The sequence below is a fragment of the Chelonia mydas genome, chromosome 2, assembly GCF_015237465.2.
Source record: "Chelonia mydas isolate rCheMyd1 chromosome 2, rCheMyd1.pri.v2, whole genome shotgun sequence".
Taxonomy (NCBI): domain Eukaryota; kingdom Metazoa; phylum Chordata; order Testudines; family Cheloniidae; genus Chelonia; species Chelonia mydas.
The window spans coordinates 59357973-59378366 of NC_057850.1; the positions used below are offsets into that span (position 1 = coordinate 59357973).

At 42.0% G+C, this 20394-nt stretch overlaps 1 protein-coding gene across 1 annotated transcript in view; it reads left to right on the forward strand.

The window, feature by feature from the left end:
* Positions 1-2575: 2575 nt before the first annotated feature.
* ARFGEF1 (ADP ribosylation factor guanine nucleotide exchange factor 1) overlaps positions 2576-20394 on the forward strand; it is a 184009-nt gene continuing 166190 nt past the window's right edge. The window contains exon 1 of the mRNA XM_037892470.2: positions 2576-3410. Coding sequence (XP_037748398.1) covers positions 3287-3410 — 124 coding nt within the window. The 5' untranslated portion in view covers positions 2576-3286. The remainder of the gene's footprint in view (positions 3411-20394) is intronic.

A 20394-nucleotide genomic window follows, 5' to 3' on the forward strand; every position in this document is an offset into this window, starting at 1 on the left:
AAACTTGTATCTTTGTTTTTCAATGTAAGTTTTCTGTTGTCCCACAGTGGCTGCCTTTTCAATGTGAGAATTAAGCTTGTCATCTAGAGATAAATTATCTCATACAGATGATCCCAGATTGCAGAACTTGTGCACAGCTTCTAGAGTGGTGCTAGCTATTAAAACTTCTAGTGCAGTCAACACATCCTGTTGCATAATCATTGACTTTTTTAGACTGATGGTTAGTCCACATTCATCACAAGCTACTGCAAAGCTATTGTAACGTTGCTGGAGCCCTTCTTTACTGTGTGCAACAAGCACTGCATCTGTCAGTTCAGGTATGTAAAGCCTACTATTGGTACCACATAACTTAGTATAACCTGCCACGGCTTGAGTGCTCAGCAACTAAACTGGAGTGGCATACCCCTCACCAAATGGTGGGGGTATGCCAGATACCCATTGGAATGAAAAACAATTTCCACAAGGGAGTAATTCCATCTGCACTCACCGAAGACTGTGCATTACTAACATCTACTTCCAAGGAAGTCACCACTGGAAGGTCTCGTGGAGACACCCCAGATCTGGACAGTGGCACCAACTGGATTTAATTGTTGCATGTAGAAAACAACTACTGAATGTTCTCCATACTCACAGTTTTCATAGCGCAGACTGTGACATAGACCATGTGCTTGTATGGTGCAAAATAAGGCTTTCACTACAGAAATGTCATTGTACCAAACAAAGCTGTTGCTCACACATTAACATCAACAATACAAAAGACCAAGGAAGGAGTCTCAGAGTATAGTAATTTCAAGAAAATAATATATAGCCTGTTTCTGCCAAATGGACTGAACAAATCAATAGAAAACTCTCTTTTCTAAATACCACTTTGTATGCCATCCATTTATGGCTTTGCTAAGGAGATTTGTGCTAAGGCGATTTCTGCAAAACAAACAGTAAGGCATCTGCAGGACTTCTTAGTCTTGCCAGTTGGTCACCATTGTTAGGTTTGAAAAGTCAAAGCCACTTTGACATCTGCAGTGTATGAAACCGTGACTGGCATGGAATATCCATATTGGTTTAGTATGAGAAAGGCTTTTCAGCAAACACAGAGTCAGAAAAGAGTGTAATTAACAAACGCCACAAAATACTTTTATGGGGCACTGTGCTGCTGGAGGTACAATCCTTTGGGTGAGACGTAAACCCAGTCTTAACTTCATGAGGTCATTAAAGAGCCCAGGATGCTTTCTGGAACAGTAAGGGTGTTAACCATATTAATTATCTTGCTCAGTCTTCAATATATTAAATCACATTTCACTTGCCTATATTTCTCTTGCACGTTCAATTAGATACAGTATTTTCATTTGTTTCCTGCCCTGGACTGTAATGTAATGTGTCTGTATGCTATTGAAACAGCTGCTATGGTCTGTCCCAAAGTCAGGTAGATTTCAGTTGTGAGTGACATCTCTATGTACCTTCTACTTGCCCCAGGGGACTGTTATTGGGCTTATACCAGGTCTACACTACAAACTGGTGCTAGGATAGCCACGGCAATTGTAGGTTTGATTTGTGACTGATGTAGCTGTGCCAGCAAAAGCCCCTAGTATAGACATAGTTGTACAGTATATACAGTTATAAAGCAAAGTTATAAAGCAAAGTGTGCTTTTGCCAGTATATCTTATTTTGCGCGGGGGATGGGGGGGAAGAATAAACTATGCCAGCAAAAGTGCAGTTTTGTTGGTACCGTATAAGCTGCATCCACACTACGAGCACTTTGCTGGTATTATATACCGGAATACTAATGCCAGCAAAATTCTCCTATTGTAGACCTGGACTTAGTTGGGGTCAAATCCTACCATTAGATACATTTGTAGTAATTCTGAGTGCAAAATTTGGGCCTTACTGTTATTTATTGTTACTTAGCATTTGTTGAGAGCTGACCTTACGCTTGGTTCTCTACAGAATATGAAGAAAATACCATCCCTATCCCAGGGGAATAAGATCTAAGAAGATAAACACAGACAACAATTAAAACACAAAAACACCATTTAATCATGTAGTGGAGGTGCAAAAAAATTACAGCAACGCTTTTTAGCTTAGGCTTTGTTTTTCATATCTCACTGCATACTAAAGAGAGGAGAGATGTTAACATTGATGGCCCTTGTGAAATAACTGATTTAAAATGGGACTTTAAGGGGGGTAGAGTACTCTTGGCATCAATGCCAAGAGGAGGCAACTGTTCAGAAAGATTGAATCTTTGTAAAATGCTTTGAGGTCTTTGGAAAAAAAAAACACTTTAGAAGTGCACAGTAATATCATTAATAAGAAAAACTCCTGGTGGTCCTCCTCAGTATCATGAACAATTTGCAAATATACAAACACGGTTCCTACCCCTGCTCTTGTGAGTTACACCTCAGACCAAAGTGAAGGGCTGAGAGGCTGGGACAGCATGAAGCAGAAGATTAGACTATCTCATTGACATAAATCCCTCTATCGTTAGAGGGCCTGCCCGAGAGAGTCCCAACTTCCTCCTGCTGGGCAGAGCAGGGCAAGCAGGTCTGCCCAAAAGAGTCTTACCCCCTAAGCAGCGCGAGACCCGGGGCAGTCTCCCTGAAGGGATCTCTTGCGGCAGCCAGGGTGAAACTTTGCGGCGAGCAGCTCTGCCTGAGGGAGGGTTGTGGCTCCGGGGCAGAGGAGCCTGAGGGAGTCTCTCCCCCAGCGACGGGCAGCGCTGCCTCAGGCAGGCTGGCTCCCTCGCTGGCCGCCCGGAGGGGGGCGGTGCTGCCGCTCCCTGTGCTGAAGTAGCTCCCAGGTGGCAGCGCCCCGCTCTCCTCAGCCCTTTCCCCTCTCTCCGCACCTGTAGCGCGCCGCAGGCAAGTCCCTGCCGAGCCTCCGTAGTGCCGCGGCTCTGCCTGCCCGCTCCCTCCCTCCGCCTTTCTGCCGGGTTGGGGTATCGCGCCGCCGCTTCCTCCTCTGCAGCCCTTCGGCCGCGGCCCTGACGTCGTTTCCTTCCAACATGGCGAGCGCAGGTTGTTGCCGCCGCTAATGGAGGCTGGTGCGGGCGGGCGACTCCGGGGCTGAGAGCGCCACGGTCGGAGCTACCTGCCGAGCAGGGCTGCAGCGCCCAGGCCGGGCCCGTCCCCGGGGGCCTCGCTCACGGCGCGGTGACCTGCTCCGCTCCCCCTCCCTACCCCCCCCGCGGCCGGGCGGCCACAGTTCCGGACCTGCAGCCGCCCGAGTGCCCCCCGCTTGCCCGGTCCCCGCTGCCTTCCCCCGGCGGGAGCGGCCGGTCCCCCCGATCGCGCCCATGTATGAAGGCAAGAAGACGAAGAACATGTTCCTGACCCGGGCCCTGGAGAAGATCCTGGCCGACAAGGAGGTGAAGAAGGCGCATCACTCCCAGCTGCGCAAAGCCTGTGAGGTGGCCCTAGGTGAGAGCCGGGGAGGGAGCGGGGGCTGGGGCAGGCGGTGCCCCTGGGCTGACCCCCTTCCTCTCAGGTCCCGCTCTCCCGCAGCCAGCCGGGTGAGGGGGGAGACAAGGCGGCGGTGGGGCCCGTTGGCTGATCTGGGGAAGGGGGGCGTGATCTGGGGGGTGCACAGGCGTTGGGGAGCGGAGGAGGGCTGATGGAGGGATTGGAGGGGGAGAAGGAGGGTTAGCTAGGGGCTGGTGATCGAAAGGCGGCATCAGACAGGCCTTTGTGATCAAGCCGAAGATGTGGCCGTCCTGGTGTTTGTGTAACTGGGGATGGGAAGAAGAGACCGGGGGGACCAAAGTCTTTTGGTTATTACACTGCAAGCAACTACTGGTGTGTTTGGATCCCGGAGAGAGAGAGAGGTTGCCGAGTTGCCCCTTGTTGACAGCGAGGGGAAGGGATGCGGTCAGTTGCCTGGCGGGGTTTCACTGCCCCACACGCCCAGGATGAATAGGCAGAGAAGGTGTGTGTGTGGTGTGTGTGTGTGTGCTGAGCTGACCTGGAAGAACAAGGCCGCCGGGGAGGGAGCAGGTGACAGGCAGCGATAAAGGGGGAGGGAAGAGAAAGAAAGGGGGATGATGGAAAACAAGAGACAATGACTCTCAGACCACGTCTAAAATTGATGTCTGTTCTCTGAATTAGGAAGCTATTCTATAGGGAGGAAGAATGAGGGTGGAGGAGATTCAGTCCATAGCTGTCTGAAAGGAACCTCCGTAGTGTTTGTGTATGGAGAGAAAAATAGCTGCTGGGAAAGGGGGTTTCTTTCATGTATTGCAGAGTTAATGTAACCACAGTGAAGGGAGATAAACATTGTGGGTACGTTCATGTTTCTCTAGATGAACGAAGAATTAAGGTTGTGACATAGCTGACTGTATAAGGTTTAGGTGAGGAGATACTGAGAAGAAAAAAGGGTTGGCTGTATGAAACATGCATTTTGGCTTAAACATCATGGTGTAATGAGCACAGGCCAAGGCACTGATCTCTGGACTGAGAAATGACCGCACATTCATCAAGATGATTGTATCTTTTAATTGGAAGAAAATCTACCTTTGATTTGTTTGGATGTATTCTTTTTATCCTTAAATTGTCAACGCTGTCAGTGTTGTTGAAGTGATTTTATCTTATGAATTTTTGGTAATATGTTCATTTTAAGTGATTTATTTAAAAGGACATAATTAACCTGAAATTTACTTTAAAAAATCAATTATAAGTAGTTTCATGTACTATACCAGCTCATGAGTCTTTCTGCTACTTTTGTCGCTTTAAAATCATATTTTCCTTTTTAAAAATAAAATAGTTGTCTCCTTTGTTTGTGATATACCCTGACCAACAGAGGAAATTGGATATAATGAAACTGAGACTATTCACAAAGTGCTGTCAAACACCCAAAGTAAACAAATTGAAGAAAGTATTTCATCTCTAATCTTTGTTATAGTTTTTTTTTTTAAAAAGACAGAAGTGGGATAATGTCCATTTGACTTACAACATAGATTACGCACTTACCCTTTATTTACAACTTAAATAGATTCAATTAACTAAATATAAAACATGCAATTTTAAAAACTGAGTTTATATCCAGATCATTTTATGTGGACTTAATTAGACAGTAGGAAACCTCATGTGATTATACTTTATTTCAGAAATTCAATTATTTATTTGTATCCCTGGAGCATCCAGATTCTGCTATTAGGATGTTGGTCCCATTGTGTTAGGTGCTATAAAAATATAAACAGCTCTTGCCCTAAAGATCTTGCAGTTTAATATCCTGATCATGCAAACTGATCTTTGCTGGCAGACCCATACTCACAATGAGCCCCACTGATTATTGTGTCAGTGTTGAGTTTTACTGAAATCTTCAACTGTGGTTCTAATTCCAAGATTGGCATCTAAATAGGGACAAGACATGACACATGGGTGTGAAGATGGCAGAGGACAGGAGAGTGAGATAGATAAGGGCAATACAAGATTGTATATATTAGCTAATATAAAACATGAAGACTTCATGGGTCTTTTGAATAGGATAATTGAACAAATTATAGTGTTTTTATTGTAAAAAATATTTAGATAAAATAAAAACCTTAATGGGTGATTGTTTGGGGACTCATCATTTTTATAGCCCCATCTTCTACGTAGAACAGTGATATTTAGCTCTTGAATAGCAGTTTCCATCCATAGATATCTAAATGCTTTACAAAGGAAGGGAAATATCATTTTCCCCATTTCACATATGGGGAAACTGAGGCATGGAGTGAGATGTTTCACCCACACCACACTGTGGCAGAGATAGGAATGTGGCTGATCCCTAGAAATGTTCTGATTCCTAATCTATTCCCCTATCAGCTCGGACTGCCTCTCCACATTATTATAGAAGTCTTTTAATTGTAATTATGTAAATCTCGGTTTTCACGTCTTGCTTATAAAACCAAAAACATTACCATCTTGCATTTTTGGATGTTAAGTGCTAAAACCAATTGTTAATGAAACTTTAGTGAGGCCTTACATAATGATTTAAAGCTACTGCAGGTGATCTGCTGAGGAGTTGATTTTGTTTTTCTTGGTTAAATGGGATTTAGCTTTTACCTACTGTTACTAAAATGCATTGTATATATTTAAATCAGCTAAAATATTGTTGTCAGTCTGAATAGTTAATCCACAAAGTTCTGGTTAAATTATTTCATGAATTTTTTTAAAAAGCTTTTTCATTACTATTTTGGGATCTTCCCAAGCATAGCAGTGCCAATGATATAATAATAGGATATTACCTACTGACAGTAGATTAGAAGAATACTGTAATTAAAATCAGTTATGACTCTGATCCAAATATTAGTTCTGCCTGGGTCCTTGTTTTGCAGGATATGTTTTAGTTAATACAGATCTGCATATTAAACAGAAGCTAAAAAATATTTTAGCCAAGGAGTTTTTGGACCCACCTTTTGGAGAGAACCTTTAATAACAACAACAACAACAAATACATGTGTGCCATGGAACCAAAGGAAGGTGGACAGAGAATACGTTTTGGTCTCTTTATGCTTTCTATTTAATTGTGTTCATTGCTAAAAATCTCAAATGCTTAGATGCCTTAGAAATATGTAAGATATACAATACTGATATAATATGAAGGTCCCTACTCAACTGTTTATATTTACTGCTCAATCATAGTGAACAACTAAAGGCATGGGGGGGAGGGGAGCGATCCTGAATCTTAACAGTAAAGTTATAATGGACTCTATCTGTAAAGAATTTGAAATGCACAAAATAGCCAGCTGCTGCTTACACTGTTTTCTTCATACAGGTATATGTGGCCATCATTAGACAAGCCTCTCTGCTTTTTTTCAGAGTAGCAGCCGTGTTAGTCTGTATCCGTAAAAAGCAAAGGAGTACTTGTGGCACCTTAGAGACTAACAACTGTATTAGAGCATAAGCCACGAAAGCTTATGCTCTAATATATTTGTTAGTCTCTAAGGTGCCACAAGTACTCTTTTGCTTTTTTTTCAATAATTTTTTTTTGTATTGTTCAAATTGTCAGGTTGGTGGGGTCCAATATTTGGTCTACTTAATGTTCCTTATATTATATCTGGCTGTAAATTTTACATCTTTGTTTCTAAAAGCAATTTTTTGGCATTCCTTTTGTTCTGTTCTTTTAAAATCATGTGGTCAATGTCAGGAGCCCAGCATATATAAATAACAAGTAAAAAACAAAAAACTTCTAGCGTACTCATGTACTAAGCAAGGAAATTAGTAAGGAAACATTATTTTGAGATTTCAAGGGGTTATTGTGAACAACAGGGAGTTAAAAACCTTTAAAATAGGAATATTTTCACTCCTTACTTTTAATCCTTACATATTGCTTGGCATTCTTTACTATTACATTTTTCTTAGAATCTTACTCTGTAGTGTGTTTCCCTTTTGAAGCGTGAATGAAGGAAACTTTTTTTCTTGAGTATTAACTATGATTGACTATGATTCTTTCTTCCAACCAGGAGTGAAGATGAGGTTCTTTTAATGTAAACATCTTCATTTACCGGTTATTAAAATGTAAATTTAACCTTCTTTTTTTTGTGCACACAAAATAATTTGAATTATAGCTATGTTTTCTTCAGGTTTTTTTAATCCATCAGAATTAAAAGTCTGGTATTTACATTCCATTTTACTCCCCACCCCACCCCCACCCCATTAAAAGCCTTTTTACCTGGATTCTGGTCTCGTCTGCCAAGTTGTGTAGGGTTTCATACAGAACACTGTCAGTTAAGTCTTGAAATTTTCACTTTTTTTACGTTCCATTGTTTGTAATACTTCTGAGAAGCCTGAACATTTCATATATTCTTTTCCACTCCTTTACTGTTTATCATGGAACACAGGTGACAAAAGAACTGTACATTGTTTAGTTATTTGTGCACCAATATCTTTTAAAATGTTATCAGGAATGCGTTCATCTTTTGAATTGTTTGTTAATTTATTGCCTAATGCAGACAATAGAATTAGATCTCCCATTATTCTTAGTGGGGCGCAGGCAAATAATTGCTACCGTTTTGTGGTTGTAATTTTAAGTTTTTCAACCATATTGCCAGATTATTACATTGTCAAGGTAAATTGAAATGTGTGCCTAATCTATTTACGTATCCTTAAATTATTTTTCAGTTTGGATGGTAACAGGATTTTAATTTATTAATTGAAATAAAATGTTTAGTATTAAACATTTTTGTGTCAGTTGGTGTGTGAACCTGAATGGCTGGAGAGAGAATTCACAGAAAATAAGATTCACTTCTGGAATTTGTGGTTTATATACACAGTACTTGTCTAACCACAAGTTAGAATGATCTCTGGCCATATTCCCGTCAACCATCTTAAATCTGTAAACTCCAAACAAACAACATAGAATTGTAAACAAAACAAGAATAATGGAACTACTCATCTGCTTGAAGATCCATGCTCTGCTGAACTGATGACACTGAAAACCCTGCCTGGAATTTAATCCACAAAAATCCATGCTGTTGTCTGGGTTGGCAAGGCCTACATTTATGACCCCACTGGGTACGTGTGACATGGCTGTGGAACCTCCTGCAGGGAGGTCTGTTCAACCTTTGTACCGTGTCACATGCACGCTCTGTGTGACCATTTAGTATAGATACCATGTCATGCAATTGTTGCAGTGATAAATATCAGCATAGAATTACAATTTGAGTGTCATTCTCTGAAAATGACAAAAAGCTAGACTAAACCTACCTCTCAGTAGACTTGACTCACCTTCCCCTCAATCTGTGAAAGTAGAGATGAGCTGGGTGGGTCTCCTCTGGTCTGCTTTCTCTACTCTTCACTGTAGAACTCTTTCACATGGTCACCTTCTAGAGTGGGAGGGAGTGTTGGATAGATGTGTAGTAATAGGTATAATGGTCAAAAAAACCAAAGGCCATGTCATGAATATGTAGAGCATTTAATAAGTCCCCTTAAAAGTTAGTATAGTTATAAAAAATTTAGTGATTTAATTTATCATTGGCCTTTTCTGGAATAAATTCTCTTGCAAAGTTGTTAGTTATTTTTCTTGTGTACGCTTGCAGGCTTCTTATCTTAAATGACACCTTGTACCTTGTTACTAAACTTAGTGGTTAATTTTTAGATACTGAGGCCAAGTTTTTAGAGCGCCTATATGCTTGATTGGAAAGATACAATACTTAGAAGAATTGCTATCTTTTCTCTTGTACTCTTGGGTTGCTATGAAAAGAATAATAAACCTTGCAGTTACATTGTCCCAATAGCTTCTTCTGATTCAAACAGAGTTCTTTTAAAAATCTATTAATGTTAGATTATTAAAATGGGTTAGACTCTTCTGTTTTTTATATTGTTTCTTATGTTTCAGATAGCTTGAAGCAACAAAATCTCATTGGTTAATATTGTCACTGTCTTCCCCCTCAACACTTATTGTTATATTCTTCCAGTTGAGATGTCAGGTAAGGAGCTTACTGTATTCATGCTGTTGATAGCAGGGGCACTGTGTAATTAAGACTTCTCTTCCCCTTTTGCTAAGACCGAAGACTCTCTTATCAGTAACACTATCTTCCAGGTTTGTTAGCACATCTGAGGCTTGATGTAGTGTTACCAGTTAGCCAGATTTACAGGACTGAGGAAAACACGTGTAGTTAGAAAACGAGGCTCCATATCTTGAACGCCTTATACAGTAATTTCTTGACTGTTTGAAATGATAACACTGACCAATGCTAATCCTTGGAAGGGAAAAAGAGATACTAATTCCTTTTGCTCTAGAGTTACTTAATAAGGACTGAAAGAACAAGGAATACTTGTGACACCTTAGAGACTAACCAATTTATTTCAGCATAAGCTTTCATGGGCTAAAGCCCACTTCATCAGATGCATGCAGTGGAAAATACAGTAGGAAGATTTTATATATAATATATATATACAGAGAACATGGAAAAAATGGGGGTTGCCATACCAACTCTTAACGAGACTAATCGATTAAGGTGGGCTATTATCAGCAGGAGGAAAAAAAACTTTTGTAGTGATAATCAGGATGGCCCATTTCAAACAGTTGACAAAAAGGTGTGAGTAATAGTAGGGGGAAAATTAGCATGGGGAAGTAGTTTTTAGTTAGTGTAATGACTCATCCACTCCCAAGCCTAATTTAATGATGTCCAGTTTGCAAATTAATTCCAGTTCTGCTGTTTCTTGTTGGAGTCTGTTTTTTAAATAAGGGCTGTGAATCTCTGATAAGCCAGTGTCTTGTATTAGATTTATTTTTTATAATAAGTTATTGTGGATCAAATATGGGTAGGGAAGAATTTAATGGATAAGACCTGCCAATTCTTTTGCTGTCCTGGTAAAATGAAAAGCCAATGGAAACTTTCACCCTACTTGTTTCTCAACTGGAACTCTGTATTTACAATAAAATACATCATAGTTACTGTCTCTGTCACCAACACAAGTTGGTACAATAAAAGATATTGCCCCACCCACCTTGTTTAATATCCTGTGACTGACATGGCTATAACACACTGCATATAGTAAAATATATCCTCAATTTAAGATATAAAAATATCTCTAAGCTTTCTTTATCTTGACTTTCAATACATTCTGAATCTAATTTTAAATTTTTGTCTTAAAACATCTTTGTAACACAGAAAGTTCAGCTTTTGAAGCTAGTGCTGTATAATAAACTGCAGTAGGGCTAATTGGAATGTTTAAACTTAAATGATAAAGTTGTCTTGTGACCACACTGCATCTGTTTCTAACAGTGAATCATCTTTGACCAGGAAAACGAAAATGTGAAATCTTTCTTTTCTGTGTTCCCTACCAGCACATTTTTCCTCATCTTACTACCTCATTCCGTTCTCTTCTGTCTTTGTCCCCCTTTTTGCTCCAATCTTTCCTCCTTTTGTTCTTCACTCTCACTATCTACTTCTTCTACCTACTCTGCTTTTTCATTTTTTAGAATTATAGTGGCACTGATTCTGGGTATGTTGTTGTATGGGGGTATTCCAATTTGGAATATTTTAAGAACTCTGCTGTCTGTAATGACTGGTGAAATCAGATGTATGATGAGTCGGGTTTTCCTGGGGTCCTTCAGAAAAAAATGGCACTGGAGGTAATACTGTGACAGCACTTGATTTTAAAAATGGCTGGCTTACGGCTCTGTGGCCATTGAAAATTGACAAATAGAAGTGGTAAATTGTAGTTTCAGATAGCATAGCTGCGGTATTTGTGTTTGGAGGTAGAAGGTTCTTGTTGTTATGTCTTTTTTGTGTTGTTCATGAGGGCTGTATAGGTTGGCTGTAGGACCTTGAACAGGTCAGGGAGAGACTGGTCTGTTTATTTGTGCATCAGTTTGGGCCATTTGGCTGGGACCCTTTGGTCTTTGATCAGCTTCAGTGTTTGAAGTCTTTGAATAGTTAATCGCTCCTTGTTAATGGGAGTGTGGAGATGAGCAGCAAGGTTCAGTATATACCAGTTGCCAGGCAAAATCCTGAAGAGGCAAATGGGGAATTTCAGAAGGAGTTTACAAGAGGGCATGTGAGAGGCTCTTTTTCTAAGTGGTGTTCTATGTTTGATACCGTAGTGGCTAGCTGTGAATTGGAATCTGAGGTCTGTAATGGATGTTCCATGTTTACTTTCCTGCCTGAAGGCAGAATGGACTTTCAGTATATGAAGTGAAAGTTGGTGACCTGGAAGAAAAGATTCTTAGATTGGAAGGATAAGTACAGATACTATGGAATCTCAGGGAGGCTGAGGAGTTCTTGGACAGCCAGATTCAGGAAACATCATTATCCGAGATTCAAGGACAAAAGTAACTGGCCACCAAGAAACCGGAAAAGAGGCATTTGGAGAGGAACCTTGACAGTTTGTACCCACCAGAGGCAAGAGGATGAGGTGGCATCCAACACTGTTGAAGGCAGATGAGAGTTGGCAGCCTCTGACTACCCAAGAGGAGAGAACCAGGAGGAATTATACATGGCTAAAATTTTCCTTTTGTTACCATGTCTTCAACATGCAAATTACGGAATATATCTCTGAATATCTAACTGCTCGAATGCAACAGAAAGGTATATAGGACACACTTGTGGAAGGCTGCTCAGCCCAAACCATAAGAAAATCAAGCATGCCCACAAAAAGATCCAGCCCTCTGAGTAAGACATATGGTTCTTGTTGGAGAATTTTATACTCATAATGGAAATAATATTCTGCAAAGGACAGGTGGACAACAGAATTTCTTCCTTGGGCCAAGCCGTGATACTTGATACTCTAAAGGATATGTCTTCACATATGTCTTCACCTGCCGGATCGGCAGGCAGCGATCGATCCAGCGAGGATCGATTTATTGCGTCTAGTGTAGACGCGGTAGATCAATCCCCGAGTGCTCTCCCATTGACTCCTGTACTCCAGTGCCACGAGAGGCACAAGCGGAGTTGACGGGGGAACGGCAGCAGTCGACTCACTGTGGTGGAGACCCCATGGTAAGTTGATCTAAGTAGGTTGACTTCAGCTACGTTATTCATGTAGCTGAAGTTGCGTAACTTAGATCGATTTTTTTCCTCCCTCCACCCCCAGTGTAGGCTAGGGCTAAGATTGGATGGCTTCTTAAATCAGTAGGCAAGGAGCCACTGGTGATGATGCATGTCAGTGGTAATAATGCTGCTTCATGGGATGTCTTGCAGATTATAGATAGGTTGTGGAATCTCCGTCATTGGAGATTTTTAAGAGCAGGTTAGATAAACACCTGTCAGGTACATTCAAGATAATATTTAGTCCTATCTTGAGTGCATGGGGCTGAACTAGAAGACCTCTCAAAGTCCCTTCCAGTCCTATGATTCTGTGACTTCAGAGAACTCAAAAGGGTTCTGTAGTAGAAAATAAGGTGGATATTCTTCTCTGAAATCCTGTCCTGTCCTGTGAGTGAAGAAGGCAGACGATTCTAGAAGTGAACTGCTGGCTAGGCAAGTGGTATAATGTAGTGGGTTTTGTGAAATGTTGCTCCACCTTCTATGGGGAAGTAGATGGCCTCCATCTTGGTAGAAGAAGAATGGATCCCCTAGGGGGCTGGCTGGACTTCAACTAATAAGAAAAGGAGAGGGTGAAAAGAGGAAACAAGTGAGCACTCGTTTAGCCCATCTAAGATGTTGAGAAAAAAGTTAATCAAGACACCAAAGGACACAAAGAAAATAAATTCTTTAATTGTCTATACACCAATGCCAGGAGCCTGAGTAATAAAGATTAGGCTCATAAATGAGCCAATTAAAGTTGAGCTTGTTGCTGGGGGAAAGATTCACATGACTGAAATGTTAAATAGGTTATAAGCATTGATTTTTAGGAAGGATCAAGTGGGCAAAAGGGAAGGGGTAGATGCTTACATACTATAGTGAACAGAATGGTATAAGAACCAATATAGAATGGGAATGGAAGCCCTCTGTCAAAAATGGCATCACCAGTTTTAGTCACTGACCGCTTAGAACATCAATCCACAAGCATTTAAGATGATTTGCTTCCAACAGATAAAGCACAAGGTTGTGTACAAGGTGGTGTCTGCTAGACACCAAATTGCATTAGAGAACAGGATGACCATCTCCTTAAGCACCTAGCTACAATGTGTAAGGGAACAAAGCTGTGTTACCATGGGGACTTCAGTCTGAGTGATGTGTACTGTAAGTATCATGCTGTCAGTACTAAAATGTCATTGCAATTTCTAAAAATTATAGAAGATGATTTCCTAACTCAAAAAGTGTTGCATCCAATATGGGGTAATTCTATATTAGAAATCATCTAGATGTATGATGAGGAGTTGATCACATACTAAAAAATAGTGATAGCTTAGATACAAGTGATCATGACGTGGTTCTTTTTGCACATAATAAATTTTGATAAAGTTCAAAACTGATTTTTATCCATCTGCTTGAAAGGGTCCAGTTTTACAATGCTGAAAACAATTATGAGCCAAATCAGTTGTGAGAGAGAATTAAACAGAAAAATGTGAATAACTGGGAATAATTGTTTAAGAGCATTTTATTAGATTATAAAACAAAAAAACATACTTAACAAATAGAAGGGGGAAGTTCATAGTAATGAATATAAATCGGAAGCTAGGAATTATAGAAAATTGATGAGGGAAGCAAAAGGACATAAGGAGAAATCTATGGATAGCAGAGATAAGAACAATAAAGAGTTTTTAAATTATATTAGGAACAGAAGGAAACCTAACTGGTATTGGCCCATTACTAGAGGGAAATGGTAGCTATCAGTAATAATGCAGAAGAGACAAAGTGCTCAATAAGTGTTCTGTATTTGGGACAAAGCCAGACGATGTAGTCATAGCATGTGGTGATGGAATACTTTCCGTTCCAACAGTAACTAAGGAGGATGTTACACTGCAGCTACTAAAGCTAGACATTTTAAAATCAGTGGGTCCAGGTGGCTTGTATCCAGTAATTTTTAAAAGTGCTGGCCAAGGAGTGCCCTGCACTATTAATGTTGGGGTTTGTTTTTTTTAAAATAACTCTTGTAACACTGGGGAAGTTCCAGAGGACTGGAAGAAAGCTAATGTTTTACCAGCATTTAAAAAGAGTAACTGTGTCATTATAGGCCTGTCAGCCTCACTCATTCCTGAGCAAAATAATGGAATAGCTGGAATGGAACTCACTAAAGGAAAGTAATATAATTGATGCCAGTCAGCATGGGTTATGAAAAATAAATTTTGTCAAACTAACTTGATTTTTTTTTAAGATTATAAATTTGGTTGATAAAAATAAGTGGTGATGTGATAGACTTCTGGAAGGTATTTGACTCAGTACCACAAGACATTTTAATTAAGAAACTAGAGCGATACAAAATCAACATGCCACTTATTAGGTGGATGAAAAACTGGCTAACTGATCTCAAAATGTAGTTAATGGGAAATCATCAAGTGGGTGTGTTTCTAGTGGGATCCTTCAGGCATCAGTGTTGGCTCTGCACTATTTAATGTATATATAAGTGATGTGGAAGAAAACAAAAATAATTACTGATAAATTTAGTAGATGACATGCAAACAGAGCTGATGTGTTTTGTTGCCTATGGCTGAAAATATTTTTGGCACTCCCCAATCAGCTGAGCACAAAAAAAGAAGAAAAAAGGCCAAGCATAGCGGCTTTGGGGTGCCAAGGGTGAGAAGGGGAAGAGAAGCCAAGCACCTGCCTGCCCACTCCAGATGTTGATGCTGAGGGCAACAGCCAAAAAACAGCCAAATGCCTGCCCATTCCTTCCCCTGAAAGTTGATACCCAGGGTGACTTCCCAGGTTTCTGGCCCTGCACACAGATTGGGGGAGGGGTAAATAATGAAGAGGACACTCACTGATACAGCACGATCGCTTGGTAACTTAGTGCATGGCTACATTTGCAGATGTAGAGCGCTGTGAGTTAAACCCACCTTCATACAGCGCAGTAGGGAAAGCGCAGCAGTTTGTCCATACTGACAGCTGCAAGCGCACTGGCGTGGCCACATTTGCAGAACTTGCAGAAGCATTGGGAGCGGTGCACTGTGGGCAGCTATCCCACAGAGCACCTCTTCCCATTCTGGCGATGTGGCTTGTGGGAAGGGGCCTGGGAGTGTGGGGCATTCTGGGTCCTGTTCCAATGCCCCATGATGAGTCGGTTTGCATCCCAGCGTTCCCTTTGCTTCCGTCCACATTTGGCGCCATCTTTCAACGGTTTTTGTACTGCGCGCTCTGTCTTCCCTTTCGGTCTGCGGGAACTGCTGAGGAATATGCTGACGTTTGGCAGTTGAGTTATTCCTTAAGATTCAAAGTGACAGTGAGGACTCCAACGATGATATTGACTCGAGTAACGCAAATGACACGCGTTTGCTTGTGGCATTCACGGACATGCTCACCACTGTGGAACGCTGCTTTGGGGCTCGGGAAACAAGCACTGAGTGGTGGGATCACATCGTCATGCAAGTCTGGGATGACGAGCAGTGGCTGCAGAACTTTCGGATGAGAAAAGCCATTTTCATGGGACTGTGTGAGGAGCTCGCCCCCACCCTGCGGCACAAGGACACGAGATTGAGAGCTGCCCTGACGGTGGAGAAGCGGGTGGCTATTGCAATCTGGAACCTGACAACTCCAGACAGCTACCGATCGGACGCTAACCAGTTTGGAGTGGGGAGGTCAACCATTGGCATCGTGTTGATGCAAGTTTGCAGGACCATTAATCACATCCTGCTCAGAAGAACTGTGACTCCGGGTAACGTGCATGACATTGTGGCTGGCTTTGGACAAATGGGTTTCCCTAACTGCGGAAGGGCGATAGATGGGACGCATATTCCAATTCTGGCACCAGCCCACCTAGCCTCCAAGTACGTTAATCGGAAGGGCTATTTCTCTATGGTTCTCAAGGCGCTTGTGGATCACCGTAGGCGTTTTGTTGACATTAATGCAGGCTGCCTCGGAAAGGTGCATGACGCACGCATCTTTCATAACACTGGCCTGTTCAGGAAGCTGCAAGCCGGGACTTTTTTCCCAGACCAGAAGATCACCATAGGGGAAGTCAAAATGCCAATTGTGATCCTGGGAGACCCCGCTTACCCTTTGATGCCGTGTCTCATGAAACCCTACACAGGGAGCCTTGACAGCAGCAAGGAGCAGTTCAACAACAGGCTGAGCCAGTGCAGAATGACTGTGGAGTGTGCTTTTGGCCATTTAAAGGGTCGCTGGAACTCTCTGTATGGGAAGCTGGACCTGGTCGATAACAGCATCCCTGCGGTTATATCTGCGTGCTATACCCTCCTAACATTTGTGAAGGGAAGGTTGAAAGATTCACTCAGGCATGGAACTTGGAGGCTGAATTTGAACAGCCAGAGAGCAGGGCTATTAGAGGGACCCAGTGCAGGGCTGCAAGGATTAGGGATGCCTTGAGAGAGCAATTTGAGGCTGAAAGCCAACAGTAATGTCTGGTGTGGTTCCCTGCACGGGAGTGAAGTGTGGTAGGAATCTGTGTTTGCTATGTATGATATACTGACAGTGCCTGTTGCTTTCCTGGGCTAAGGTTTCTTTACGTTATGCAATAATAAAGAATGTTCTCAAAGCCAAAAAAATCAATTTATTGAAAAGAAACACAACACAACTGCTTGGGAAACACAAAGGGCAAGGGGGTGGGGTGGGATGGGGAACGGCACAATCACAGATTTGCGTATGCCCTGTCCGGAGTACTGTGCAATGCGTGCTGCACTTCAGGATGGCTATACTGCATGGTGATGAGGGTTGAGTGCAGTGGGTAAGGGTAGTAGTTTTCAGGGCTGGGTGGTGAAGCTACAGGTGTTGGAGGCAGCTGATGGCAGTAAGAACCCAGATGTTGGGGGTTGGAGGTGACATGGTGGCATAAGGGAAAGAGTTTTGGGACAAGGGCTGCAGGGTGGGGGGGCAGGTACGGTAGTGCTCCACCTGCATAACTATGAGTGTCTGGATCAAGTCCACTTGGCGCTCCATGGTGCTTATCAGCCACTCTGTGCTTTGGTGCCAGCAATCCTCATTGAGCGGCAGACCCTCCTTTCACTCTCCCGCTACTCCTGCACTTTTTTATTTTCATTAGTTGAATGCTGCATGACTTCATGCAGTATGTCCTCTTTGCTTCTATGTGGCCTCTACCTGATTCTTTGCAGCCTCTCGGCCGTTGGTAACACAGACGGCTGAGATCTCAAGGTTGCATCTGGAAAGGCAAAATGCAACACTTAACAGAGGCAGCATTGTTCACACCAGACAAAGCAATGATTCCTCCGTACCCAAGGGCAAGCTAGTCCTACAGGAAAAGGGGAAGAGTCAATGGAGACTACACCAAATATGAGCCCCAGGAGGATACAGGATGGGTTGAAGAGGATTACAAGGGAGAACAGGAATGGAAAGAACTTGCAGCCAGAGGGAACAGGGGATAGACTGGAGAATAGCATCGTCACCAGGAAAAGGCAGGTCTAGGTGATCGGGGACTCTTTACTGGAAGAATAGACAGGCCTCTAACCAGAGCTGATCCAGAGAATAGAAGGGTGTGCTGTCTGCTGGGTGCTAAGATACATGACGTAGACCAGAGGTTGAAAAGGATCCTAAAGGGAGCAGGAAAGAATCCCCTAATTATCCTTCATGTGGGAACAAATGATACGGCTAGATTCTCGCTGGAAAGTATTAAGGGAGACTATGCTAGGCTGGGGAAGACGCTTAAGGAAATCGAGGCTCAGGTAATCTTTAGTGGGATTCTGCCTGTTCCTAGAGAAGGGCAACAAAGGTGTGACAAGATTATGACTATCAACAGATGGCTTAGGCAGTGGTGCTATAAGGAGGGCTTTGGGATGTATGACCACTGGGAGGCATTCATGGACAGAGGACAGTTCTCTCGGGATGGACTTCATCTGAGTAGGGAGGGAAATACAGTTCTAGGATGGAGGCTGGCACAACTGATTAAGAGAGCTTTAAACTAGGAATTTGGGGGAGATGGTTGGGAGATGTCCAGGTAATCTCCACGCCGGATTTTAGCATTGAGAGGAAAGAAAACGAAGTAAGAAAGGATACAGCCGTGGGTAGGAGAATATAAGGAGGAAGGGCAGTGTGGATACCAGTCTAATAGGTTATACAGGCTGTAGAATGATCGTGCCTAATAGGTTACAGAATGTGAGCGAGGCCAAACAGCAAAAATTAAGATGTTTGTACACCAATGCAAGAAGCCTAGGTAATAAAATGGAGGAACTAGAGCTACTGGTGCAGGAAGTGAAACGAGATATTACAGGGATAACAGAAACATGGTGGAATAGTAGTCATGACTGGAGTACAGGTATTGAAGGGTATGTGCTGTTTAGGAAAGACCGAAATAAAGGTAAAGGTGGTGGAGTAGCATTGTATATCAATGATGAGGTAGAATGTAAAGAAATAAGAAGCGATGGAATGGATAAGACAGAGTCCGTCTGGGCAAAAATTACATTGGGGAAGAAAACTATTAGAGCCTCCCCGGGATAGTGCTTGGGGGGTGCTACAGACAGCCGGGATCTAATTTGGATATGGATAGAGCCCTTTTTAATGTTTTTAATAAAGTAAATACTAATGGAAACAGCTTGATCATGGGAAACTTTAACTTCCCAGATATAGACTGGAGGACGAGTGCTAGTAATAATAATAGGGCTCAGATTTTCCTAGATGCGATAGCTGATGGATTCCTTCAGCAAGTAGTTGCTGAACCGACTAGAGGGGATGCCATATTAGATTTGGTTTTGGTGAGTAGTGAGGACCTCCATAGAAGAAATGGTTGTAAGGGATAATCTTGGTTCAAGTGATCATGAGCTAATTCAGTTCAAACTGAATGGAAGGATTAACAAAAATAAATCTGCAACTAGGGTTTTTGATTTCAAAAGGGCTGACTTTCAAAAATTAAGGAAATTAGTTAGGGAAGTGGATTGGACTGAAGAACTTATGGATCTAAAGCAGAGGAGGCCTAGGATTACTTTAAATCAAAGCTGCAGAAGCTATCGGAAGCCTGCATCCCAAGAAAGGGGAAAAAATTCATAGGCAGGAGTTGTAGACCAAGCTGGATGAGCAAGCATCTCAGAGAAGTGATTAAGAAAAAGCAGAAAGCACACAGGGAGTGGAAGATGGGAGGGATCAGCAAGGAAAGCTACCTTATTGAGGTCAGAACATGTAGAGATAAAGTGAGACAGGCTAAAAGTCAAGTAGAGTTGGACCTTGCAAAGGGAATTAAAACCAATAGTAAAAGGTTCTATAGCCATATAAATAAGAAGAAAACAAAGAAAGAAGAAGTGGGACTGCTAAACACTGAGGATGGAGTGGAGGTCAAGGATAATCTAGGCGTGGCCCAATATCTAAACAAATACTTTGCCTCAGTCTTTAATAAGGCTTAAAGAGGATCTTAGGGGTAATGGTAACATGACAAATGGGAATGAGGATATGGAGGTAGATATTACCATATCTGAGGGAGAAGCGAAACTCAAGCAGCTTACTGGACTAAATCGGGGGGCCCAGATAATCTTCATCCAAGAATATTAAAGGAATTGGCACATGAAATTGCAAGCCCATTAGCAAGAATTTTTAATGAATCTGTAAATTGTAAGGGGTTGCACCGTATGACTGGAGAATTGCTAACATAGTTCCTATTTTTAAGAAAGGGGGAAAAAAAGTGATCCGGGTAACTACAGGCCTGTTAGTTTGACATCTGTAGTATGCAAGGTCTTGGAAAAAATTTTGAAGGAGAAGGTAGTTAAGAACATTGAAGTCAGTGGTAAATGGGACAAAATACAACATGGTTTTACAAAAGGTAGATCGTGTCAAACCAACCTGATCTCCTCCTTTGAGAAAGTAACAGATTTTTTAGACAAAGGAAACGCAGTGGATCTAATTTACCTAGATTTCAGTAAGGCGTTTGATACCGTGCCACATGGGGAATTATTAGTTAAATTGGAAAAGATGGGGATCAA